Source organism: Lytechinus pictus, chromosome 7 (assembly GCF_037042905.1).
Source record: "Lytechinus pictus isolate F3 Inbred chromosome 7, Lp3.0, whole genome shotgun sequence".
NCBI classification, from domain to species: Eukaryota; Metazoa; Echinodermata; class Echinoidea; order Temnopleuroida; family Toxopneustidae; genus Lytechinus; species Lytechinus pictus.
Window position 1 is genome coordinate 19,131,732 of NC_087251.1, and position 12,271 is coordinate 19,144,002.

Sequence of the window (12,271 nt, forward strand, 5' to 3'; positions counted from 1 at the left end):
ATGACTCTTTTTTATAAGTATCAATAACTTTTCATGTTTTCATTTTGGTTGTTGTTTTTCACTGTCAATGAAATCCATGAAACAAAATTACGTTGGTGTAGTGACTGATTAAATAAAAAAACAAAATGGAAGAAAAGAATAACTTCTCCTCTTATTTTCTAAATCTATAACTCTTATGATTTTTGTAGATGGAAATAATGTTTGGTCGTTAGAGATCCCTTGAAGGCGGTTATTCATTGGACTTTTCCTTCGAATTATCAAAATAGTAATCTCATCTAACGAATCTTCTTTCAACATTTACCGGGAAGTACTATCACGACGCCTAGGAGAAAAAAGGAACTAAATTAAACATTTAACTAATCTTAGTCATGATTTTCTTTGAGAAAGTGCTATAGCGCTATTTCTAGTTACAAACATTATATTGTTTTAATAAACTAGATCGAAAGTGCCATTTCAAACTGAAAATGTTTTTCTCAATATGAAAGATTACATTAATAATGCAAAATAAGGTGATTTAACTCTTTTGTACCTTTGCTAGATTATTCCATTGTATTTCGCAGTAAATATCAAAATTATAAAAATAAAATCAATCAAGGTTTGTGAAAAGAAATTACCTGTTTATGATTGCACTCCTTTTGAATAGAAACCACGGTTCGTTTTAGGGCTTCACCCATTTTAAATTACAGAAATGTTTCTGGGTGAAGTCTACTTTGATTTTATTGTATAAAATGAAAATCTTTAAAATGCTGGGTGAAGGCGGTTGTTTATTGTACCTTTCCTTCTAATTATCAGAAAAATAATCTCATCTGACGAATCTTTATTCAACATTTACCGGGAAGTACTATCACAACGCCTAGGAGAAAGGGATAAACTAAATTAACCATTTAACCAATCTTAGTCATGTATTTCATTGAGAAAGTGGTCTAGCGCCATCTCTTGTCACAAACATTATATTGTTTCAATAAACAATATTCAAAGTGTGTTTTCTTCTAAATGTTACTTCCCACGTTTCGAAGAATGAATTAAATAATTAAAATAAAGACAGTTTTTTTCATACCCTTGTCATATTTAAAAATTGTTCTTTAGATTGTTAAAGCTTGAATTTTCATTTACTGAAATAAAAAAGCGGAATAGCGCCAGCTACAGTCCAAAAATGTATGGTAATGTAAAGTTCGTATGAAAAGGATAGTTTGAATTTAGAGGGTGGCTATTCAATTATTTAATCTTAAATTTAAATTGCTTAAAATACATAAGCATCTCCTTAGCTTTATGTTGCTATCTTACTCGTACATATATCAAACATGACCAAATGAAAGTACGAAATTTATTTTTTGAAAATTATTTTGGCAATTTGTCATTATCAGCGACACATTCCCATGAATGAATTCAAATTATGTAGCAAAAATAAAAATGCATATTTGATATCATTTCAACCGACTTTGAATTACCTTTCCACTTAATGATGTGTGTAAGTATTTATTCAATCTAATTGCTTTAAAATTATTCTACACATTGATTTGATTGATTGATTGATTGATTGATTGATTGATTCAAAGAAAAAAATTACAATGAACATCAAAATATTTTTAAGAATTACAATAAAACCTATAAAATGAAACTACTAAGTAAAAAAATTAAGTTGAATATTGTTTTCAATCAAGCTTTGTGGAAATAAAAAAAAATTGTTCTGTCGTTGCGTTCTTCTTGAATACTAACCACTGTCCTTTTGAAAATCCATCAACACTTTTTTTTTCAAGAATTGATTCGGGATCGAATCCTATTTAATTATTTATTTCATCGGATAAAAAGGGCTTTGACATGTTGGGTGAAGATGGTTGTCAATTGTACTGTTTAAATTATTGAAATGATAACTTCATCCGACAAATCTTCGTTCAACATTTAGTATTGTCACCACGCCTTGGAGAAAGGAAAAACGGAATTCTCATTCTAATTTTATTCACTCTCTCTGTGAGAAAGTGGTATAGCGCCATCTCTAGTTACAAACATTATATTGTTTCAATGCACAATATCAAAAGGGTTATTTTTCAATGAAAATAGTTTTCTTAAGATTAAAAAAGGGAAGTAAATGACGAAAATTATGCGATTTAGCTATCTCATAGCTTTGTTATATTTTCAAATCGTTCATTTAGTAATTTCTGCTTTAATTTACATTAACTGAAACTTAAAAGTAGTATAGCGCCAGCTATAGTCCAAAATTGTATAGTTATGTAAAGTTCGTATGAAAAGGATATTTTGGATTTAGAGGGAAGCTCTTCAGAGATTATTTAATCTCACAATTTGAAATTACCTGAAATACATTAGATTTGCGTTTACGTTGATGTTGTCACACATGACCAAATGAATAGATACGAAATTGAATAGGTACGGAATTGATTTTTAAATGATTATTTTTGTAATTTATGATTTTTAGCAACACATTCCCGAGAATAAATGTTACATAAGATAATGTAGCCAAAATGAAAATGCATATTTGACATCATTTCTGTCGATTTGAAAGCACCGTTTCACATTATACGTTTTTATGATTTATTATATCTAACTTTTTAGAATCTCATTTTAGATATTTTCAATTATTTTTTAGTCATTTTTTTCACGTTGGGGATCAAACTCTTAAAAAAACCATTCAGACCGGTCATTTATTTGAGAGAACCTGAAAAATAACGACCCTCTTTTAATCAAGGTTTGTAAATAGAGAAGTATTGTTTTTTCGTAGCACTCACATGAATTGAAACCAGTGCCACATATGAAGTCCATTGACTTTTTACCCTTAGGAACACATTCAGGATCGAATATTAATTTCGAAGGTATAACCATAGATTTTGCAATCATTGCATTAATTTGGCAGGACGAAGGACGCTTTTTTTGTTTTGAAATTGTTACCTTTATTTTACCCGCTTTAAAAAAAAAATTATTGCATATACAGTATATTTGAACTCGTCTAAATTAAATCAAAACATTCAACCATTCTGAGTAACACTCTATTACTAAATTGGTATAGCGCCATCTCTGTTACATACATTATATTGTTTAATTGAGCAATATCAGAAGTGCTATTTTTTAATTATGAGAGCAATCTTTATGTGAAATAGTGAAGTAGGAGTCGGAAATAGAATAAGGTAGCTGTTCTGTACCTTTGTAATATTTTTTTAACTGTTCTGTTGGTCAATTAAACTTAAATATATGTTACTGAAGATTTAAAGAGGTATAGCGCCATCTATAGTTTGAAACGTTAAAGTAATGCAATGTTCGGAAAAACAGGATAGCTCAGACTTAGATGGATAGTATTCATAAATTATTAAAATCTGTCATTTCAACTGACCGCAATATCAATGAGCAACTGCTTAGCTTTTCATTGATATCCAAATTGAACCTTATTGAATTATCTCATATCATAATAATAATAAAAAAACTATTATAAATAGATAAATTCAGTATAAATTCTATGTTACAATCAATAAGGCATTCATGCCCACATGGGTGTCGATCGGGGGGGGGGGGGAGATATGGAGAGATAATATACCCCACCAATATTTCAATGGGGGATGAGCTTTAGTATCACCACCAGTAATTTACAGTAGAACATTTTTATCATTATGATGAATCAAATGACAAGTATGATAAAATAGGAGTCAAAGTCGATTATCATGTCATCATTTTTATTATTAGAAAAAAATATCGAGCAAAATATGCATATAAAGCGGTGGCTTTGTTTTTTAAATTTCAGTTTGAACCGGTTGGAAGCAAACGCTTAGAATGGGTTCCAGGTGAAAAACTGAACTGCCCCTCTGAGGTGAGTAATCACTTTCCTTGATCCCGTTTCTTAACCTATTGCATACTGGAACCAGTCGATCCCTGTACAAAACCTATGAAAATTACATGATTCAGTTGTGAACAGATTAAGAATTAACGAGGGGTCTTAAGTTATTTCTTATTTATATTTATAATACATTTCATAATGAACCAAAGAAATCTATTTTTTAATTTAACAAAATTTAGGAAATAATGTTTTTTTTTTGTGAGAGCCTCTCCATGGAAAAACATAAAGAGGCAGACCCAGGAGGACGTAATTGATTCTCTACAAACAGACACTAGTCTCCATGAAATACAAGAAATAATCAATTCAATAAAGAATGGAGGCCTCTTGAGAAAACTTGTCCTCGGATCTTGAGAATACACCCGACCTGATTGATAATTTTTTTTTATATCGATACCTGATATTTATGTTTGTATTTTAAAAAAATTTCCTTTCAGGAATTTCCGTACATTTACACAAATGTCAATAGCAAGTCCGATGGCCTACAACACGGTTACTACCAGTCTGATGTCAATGAAAACCCAAACCAAAAGCTCTCGAAACAAACTTTCATCATCGTCGGAGTCATAGGCGGGGTCATGTTGGTCATCATCATCGCTGCCATTGTAGTTCGTATCTCGAAGAAACCTAATCGATTGTCTTTAAATGGCTCCTACCAACGTCTGTGATAGCTTCTATGGGATGTGCAATTTCAGTTTGATCGGTTCTTCCATAACAACATCGACAACGTCTAGAGCATCGACGACGGCAACGTGACCTAATCCCCTCTCCCTTTATTCAAGACATTATTATGATAAAAATGTGGAAGTAGATAAGGTGTGGTTAAAGGTTTATGTTGGTCAGCATTTGAACCTTTCTATACAAAATCTATAAATCGAGTCTTACGATCATTAAATTGATTTTACATAATTGTATTCATAGGTATTGTGAAGCCATAAGACCATAATCCCATACATTCTTCAAAGTAATCAATGATTTGTTGATCGATATGTATACTACCCCCAATAGTTAAAACTTCTTAACAAATTTTATCATCATCTTATAGGAGGGTGAAAGAACCTATTATAACCAGGTCAAAATGCATCACAATATATTTCATTTTTATACCGTCCTTAATCATTTTTCACACTCATTGTTTACTACTTTCATCGTGTAAAACCAAGATAAATTAACATTCCATTATCAGACAGTATTATTTTGTGCAATGGATTATGAGCTAATTGTATCATTGATATGTCAATGTTTTTTTTTCTGTTTATTTTTGCAAAAAAATCTATCAAGCATAACACTGATCTATATCTGGCGTAAAATAAGATTTATTGATGTTTTGAAGTTTTGCTCAATTTTACAAAACAATCTTTGAGCATAACCTAAGTAATATGTATATAAGGAACCCGATAATCACACTCGCTATTTCTTTTGTTTCAAATTTCAAATTTTGTAACATTTTTATTACATGCTGAAATAATCCATAAACACGCCGTGTATTATGATTCATTTATTATCAAACCTACAAAAATAAGACATTAGATATTTTAACTGAAATACAACAGAAAATAGGTAAATTGGCTCTTATATACATTTCACCCAATTAATAATAATAAAAAAATACTCAGCATGAAACCATTTTGTGATTCGAGCGAAATGTCACAACTTCCGTCTATCCATACCCCCTCTCCTCTGCCACGGCCCCTCTCTCTCGGCCCTTCCCGAAAGTTCTCCCGCCACTTCTTCATTTATGAATATGATGTAACAATGTTTTCATTTGCATTTATGTAAAACATAATGTATTGTATAACGTTTATTTGGAATGCACAGTTTTTGTTATGCTACAGTTTTATTCATGAAATTAGTTTACAACATATTAAGATGAATAGAATATATTTGTTTATTTATTTATCTGAATATGTTGTAAAATAATTTTCTACATCACCTATCCATGAAATTATTTGTATATAAGAATATGAGAATATTAAAATAAATTCTGATGGTGAACATAGTTTGTATCAATTTTTCGAAACTGCTTCAATACCAAATTTGTTGGGGATCGTTTTATTTTATTTTTACATAAGTCCTTACATCAGTCATTAGACCGACAGGATAAAATAAAATTAGTGAGGGTCGATTGGGGGGGGGACACACAAGTAAACTGGGTTAGATTAAAGAAGGAAAGGAGAAGGGCAAACAGAAATATGTGGAGATCATGAACATTTGAGAGGGAGAGATGATAAGAGATGGGATGCTGAGAAGAAAGGAAGAAAAGAGGACTCTCTGGTCAGTGAGAGAAAGAACAGAGAGGAGAGGCCTGGGAGGAAAGTGAGAGAAGAAAGAGAGAGAGAGAGACAAACAGACGGAGACAGACACATGGAAAGATAATCCGGATTATTACCGAAAGGTTGGAAAATTATTCGTTAAGATTGATTAACACTGATACAATATGGCCAATTAGTCAATGATGAGCATGAATTTAGTGATTGGACACTTTATTGGATGAATCATTTTCCCTCTAACGTACATGCCTGTGTCAATTCAAAGAAATTATCCGATTGCGGATTTTTAACAAGCAAAACAAAGAGCAAGCAAACGTTTTTTTTTTCATGATTTTTCATAACTAGTCCCCCTATTTCCATTTCTTCAGTCTTCAAAGATACCATAAACGATAACGTGTACAATAACGAGACAGACTAGAAATTTTCAGTACCTACGTGGCAATAGTAGGACGTGCAATTCACTTTCTCTGAAAAAATCAGGAAAATATCAGGAAAATTCTGTAAATTATACCAATACCGCGTTGTTAGTCTAAATTGTGCATTTGGAACATCGCTATATGGTCAAGTGACAGGGTAAGCGAACATTTGTGGGCTTTTTAAGCACTTCACACTTACTTTATGTCGCAGGTCGCACCTATATACGCACCGTACTAACATTCAAATTTCCCGCCCTTTTACCAAAGGCCAATCATGGCGACTGGGCCGGCGGCATCCGAGCCGGACCACACAATAACGAGTACGGATGAAGATAATATTTGGATGATACAAAGACCACGTCGAAAAAAAAGCACTTCGTACCAACCAGAAAAAAGAAAAAGAGAAAAGAGTGACGAGATTACAATTGAAAATATTAATCAAAATGCATCGTCAGACTCTGACTCGAATACATCATATCGTACTCCAGGTTTTACTTCGACCAAAAGATTGTCTGATTTCAAGCTATTTATAGCACCTATAGATAGACAGAAGAAATTGAATTTAAGGAATATTGATCCCTTAAAAGTTAAAAGAGCGATCAGAGACGTGAGTTCACAACCAGTAGAGTTTATCAAACCAATTAGCACTGGGTTGCTGGTAAAGTGTATCAACCTAAAGCAAATGAAATCCATCGCACAGATGCAAAACATTGGTAATATACCAGTAAAGGTCACGGAAAGTAGGTCGGGAATTAAAGGAGTGATATATGGTGTCCCAACTGAAACATCAGAAGAGGATATTCTTGAAGAATTGAGGGACCAGAAAGTGACAGCAGTAAAAAGAATAGTAAAGAAATATCAGAGAAACAAAAATGACAAAGAAAGAGAAGATGTTGATATCAATCAGCCTACTTTTATTCCCTTGAGGAGTGTGATTCTTACTTTTAGTCGGGCAGATCTCCCTCAGAATGTCAATCTAGGCTACCAGATGTTTATAGTAAAACCATATATCCCTCCTGTATTCAGATGTTTTAAGTGTCAAAGGTATGGTCACACTGCTGATATATGTAGATCTCAGATTAGATGTGTTAGATGTGGAGATCACCATAATTTTGATCAATGCCCAAAGAAATTGACACCAATATGTGCCAATTGTGGAGGTGAACACTCCGCTGCATTTAAAGGATGCCAGCAGGCAAAAAAAGCAAAAGAAGTACAAGAAATAAAGATAATAAGAAAGCTAACATATGCTGAAGCATCCCAGGTCTGGAAAACACAAAGTGAAAAAAGGGTCACACAGACAGTCACTGAAGATGCTAAAGAATGTTCCCAATCAGTACCTAAGTTAAGAGAAAAAACCAACTTAACAGATGACCAGAGTAAAGTTACAAATACACAGGTAGAAACAGTTTCAAGTGAACTACCTATGGAGACTAACCTCCCTGTCGACACCCAACAAAGGGATACGCCACTGTCTGCAGTTAAAAAACAGGCTACCAGGTCAGCCGGTACATCGGCAAAGAACACCACACCTAATTTCATAAGTCTAGCTAGTGATGAGCAAATTGTTGTTTTTATATGTCAATTGATTATGTCATTAACTGAAGGGAGAGAAGAAGAAGAAATAAATGCTTTAATTTTAACCGCTGCAAGAAGATTGCGGCAACAAAAAAAGGAAATCATAACTCAACAACGCAGGAACTAACGCTTTCCTTGCCCTACTTTCCATTCTTCAATGGAATTCTCAGGGCTTATTAGGGCACGGACAAGAGCTACTTAATCATCTAAAAATAAATAAAGAATATGATTTAATTTGTGTCCAAGAAACGTGGTTTTATGATAATAGTTCACTTTGTATTCCAAATTATACATGCCTCCCAAGAAATAGGGAAGGTCAACGAAGAGGGGGTTGTGCAATATATATTCATGATAGGATTAAGTACGAAGATCCAATCAATGATTCAAGTCTAGAATTACAACATGTGAACATATATGTCACCAATAAAAAAATATCTATCATCAACTTTTATAATCCATGCAAAAAATTAAACGAATCAATTCTAAACACATTGTTGAAGAATGTTAATGAAACAGATAACCTAATAATCTTAGGTGATTTCAACGCTCATAGTACCCTCTGGGGCAGTGACAAAACCGACAGAAATGGACAAGCCATTGAGCAATTTATATATGAGAATAACTTAATAGTATTGAATGATAAAACAGGAACTAGACTTGATCCTTGTACTGGAAAGCTTTCGTGCTTAGATCTATGTATGTCCTCCCCATCACTGGCCGGTAAGGCGATATGGAAGGTTATGGAAGATTCCTTTGGGAGCGATCATTTTCCAATTATTATACAAATAACACTTGGAAAGAAAGGTAAAAATCATGAAAATCTAAGTAATCAGGCCAAAGATAACATGCCTCATGAACATATTTCTTTCAAGAATGTTAACTGGCCCATATTTGCATACAAATGTGAAAATATCATAAAAAATGAAATAATTAAATCTGAAGATGGTATTAAGAACATTTTTTATTCATTTATGGAACGCTTGAAGGAATGTATTCATGAAGCAGTCCCGAAAAAAAGAAAGACGGGGAAAAATCCTGTCCCATGGTGGAACAAGGAATGTACTGAAAAGATTAAAGAAAGAAATAGAATAAGAAACCACCTATCAAGAAAAATCACACTTGATAGAATTAACGAATACAAAAAAAAGAAGGCAGAAGCCCAACGAGTTCTCCGGAAAGCGGAAAGAGAATATTGGCAAGCTTTTTGCAGAAGACTAGACAGATTCATGCCAGAGACAAAGATATGGTCATGTATAAAACGTTTAAATGGTGTACCTGTCAAAAAATCACAAAATATGCCTATTTTGATTGAGAAAGGTAAAGCCATTACGTCCTTAACAGAGAGAGTAGAGATTTTTGGAACTTATTTCCAATCCTTAGGACAAAAAAATAAAGATTCCAATAAAACATTAACCAAGGAAGTACAAAATTCTTTCTACCAAAATGAACATGTTATTAATGAACCTTTCTCGATGAATGAATTTGAGAAAGCAGTTATATCTAGTAAATTTGCTGCTCCAGGAAAAGATAATATTCCATACATTGTATACGAAAATATGCCAAAAAGCACAAAAGAAATTATGTTGACCATTATTAATAGAATATGGGAATCCGGGGATATCCCGAGTTCTCTAAAACACTCAATTTTAGTACCAATCTTGAAATCTGGTAAGGACTCAAAAAATGTTATCTCCTATAGACCAATATCACTTACATCTTGTTTTGCCAAAGTTATAGAGCGTATGATAAAAGACAGATTGCAATGGTACATGGATAAAAATAACTTATTGCCTAATTTCATCAGTGGTTTTAGAAAAGGTCGTAGTACTACTGACAATATTGTTTTATTAGAAAATGACATTCAAAAATCTATCAATTGCAGTGAGCACACTCTTGCAGTATTTTTGGATGTCGAAAAGGCTTATGACAGTCTTTGGATTGATGGATTACTGTACAAACTCACTCAATGTGGTATAGGAGGAAAAATGTTACATTTTTTAGAAAATTATCTAACAGAACGTACCTTTCAGGTAAGAGTTACAAATACTGAATCCAGAACATTTCAAATCCATAACGGACTCCCCCAGGGGAGTGTTCTGAGTCCCCTTCTATATAATGTCATGATGAGAGATATTCCAATTGATCCTGAAGTGACATTATCCATATATGCTGATGATTGTGCAGTATGGTTTTCTGGAAAAAATGTAGAGAATATTAGATTAAGGATACAAACTTATCTAGATGTATTATGTACCTGGTTTAAAGACTGGGGCTTCAATTTTTCTATTGAGAAGACTGTTCCGGTATTTTTTACTAAGCTTTCAAACGTTACCCCTCCAACAATCAAGTTTGAAGGGAGTATACTCACTTATAAAAATAATCACCGTTTCCTTGGAATGATATTTGATAGTAAATTGTCTTGGCATCCCCATATAGAGAACGTAGTTTCAAGAAGTAAAAGGAAATTAAATATATTGCGAAGTTTAACAGGAACTAAATGGGGAAGTTCATCTAAGTCCTTACTTATGGTTTACAGGGCAATTATTAGATCAATTTTTGATTATGGTTGTCAAGCTTATGATAGTGCTCCAGTAACTACAAAAAAATTGTTAGACTCGGTGCAATATCAGGCACTCAGAATATGTGCTGGTGGGCTGCCATTAACATCGTTAGTTTCACTGCAGGTGGAAATGGGAGAACCCCCTTTAGATTTAAGAAGGCAAATGTTATCAAGCAAGTATAGACAAAATATAGAAAGACATAATAATCACCCATTAATAACACGAATCAAACCATGCTGGCAGTTCGATTATCTTAAAGGTAAGAATGTTAGTAAACCGTTTGGTTACAGGCTCCAATCCAAGATAGGAAAAGAAATTAGTGTCGAAAATATTATTTCTCCATCCTTTCCACCTTGGTTATTTTGTCCACCAGTTGTATCTACTGAATTGAGTTCACAAATCAAGAAATCGGATCATCCAATACAATTACAACAATTGAGTTTGGAATTGATACATACAAAATGGTCACACCAACTCCATATATACACTGATGGATCCAAAGCCCCTGAAAAGGGGATTAGCTCAGCTGCTTTTTATGTACCTTATTTTTCCTGTTACCAAGGCAAAAGACTATCGAATTTCACGTCCTCCTATAGGGCTGAATTAATTGCGATTGTTCTCGCACTGGAATGGATAGAATATTTAGATATATATACAGGTGTTGTTATTTTCAGTGATTCATTAAGTGCACTTTTATCTTTACAGAATCGGAAAGACGATCCTATCATTACAGAAATTCTAACTATTAGTACAAGACTCAAATATAAAGGTATAGAGGTATACCTGGAGTGGATCCCTGGTCACTGTGGAATAAAAGGAAATGAAATAGCAGACTCCTGCGCAAAAAAAGCTTTATCAAACAAAATAGAAATTCATAATCAAATAACATTATCAGAAATTATGCAACTTATTTCAAAAAGTTGTAAGATAATTTGGCAAGAAAGATGGAATAAAACTAACTCAGCACTGAAAGAATTGCAACCATCAGTGCTATCCACATATAAATGTAATCTAGGAAGACAGGAAACTGTACTCCATCGTCTCCGTTTTGGAGTCGCTGGTCTTAACCAAGATCTACTAAGATTAGGGATCCATCCAACAGGGTTTTGTGATAGATGTCCTGAGGTAGAAACTGTCAGACATTATCTTTTACATTGTCCAAAATATATAATTGAAAGATCAATGCTCCTTGTAGAATTGAATGAATCACAGCCAGGACAAATAATGGAGTATTTAAAAAAAGATGACCCAGGGATACAGAAAGCATTTTTACGTTTCGTTTCAAGAACGAAACGTTTTAGTAAGGAGTGATGTACTATTTTAATATTGTATTGTCTATAAGAAATATGAATGGATATGCTTGTACAAGTCTAATGTGAAAAGAAGAAAAAATATATATATATACATAATAATGTATGATATAATATATACAATATGATATATTCTGCACATATAACTAACAAAGCCCACAAGTGTTTTCGCCTTGTTGTTGTTGTTGTTTAAAAAAAAGAAACAAATTATTTTAATGTTTAACCCATCTGTAAGCACAGGTACACTAGCGCCCCCTCGTCTATGCATGGGTGACCTAGGCATTTATGTCCGAAAAATCGG

The 12,271-nt window shown here is 33.0% G+C and overlaps 1 protein-coding gene and 1 long non-coding RNA gene across 3 annotated transcripts in view; one reads left to right on the plus strand and one right to left on the minus strand.

Moving 5' to 3' along the window:
* LOC129265938 (phospholipase B1, membrane-associated-like) overlaps positions 1-5,862 on the plus strand; it is a 28,299-nt gene extending 22,437 nt beyond the window's left edge. For both annotated transcript variants that reach the window (XM_064102156.1, XM_064102155.1), the window contains exons 13-14: positions 3,746-3,811; positions 4,273-5,862. In XM_064102156.1, the coding sequence (XP_063958226.1) occupies positions 3,746-3,811; positions 4,273-4,503 (297 nt within the window). In that variant the 3' untranslated portion in view covers positions 4,504-5,862. The remainder of the gene's footprint in view (positions 1-3,745; positions 3,812-4,272) is intronic.
* Positions 5,863-10,122: 4,260 nt separating this feature from the next.
* Positions 10,123-11,287, minus strand: LOC135154728 (uncharacterized). Its single transcript, XR_010294114.1, has 2 exons — positions 11,202-11,287; positions 10,123-10,292 (listed from the first exon to the last, which is right to left on the minus strand). It is a non-coding gene; the product is annotated as an uncharacterized LOC135154728 (long non-coding RNA).
* Positions 11,288-12,271: the final 984 nt, after the last annotated feature.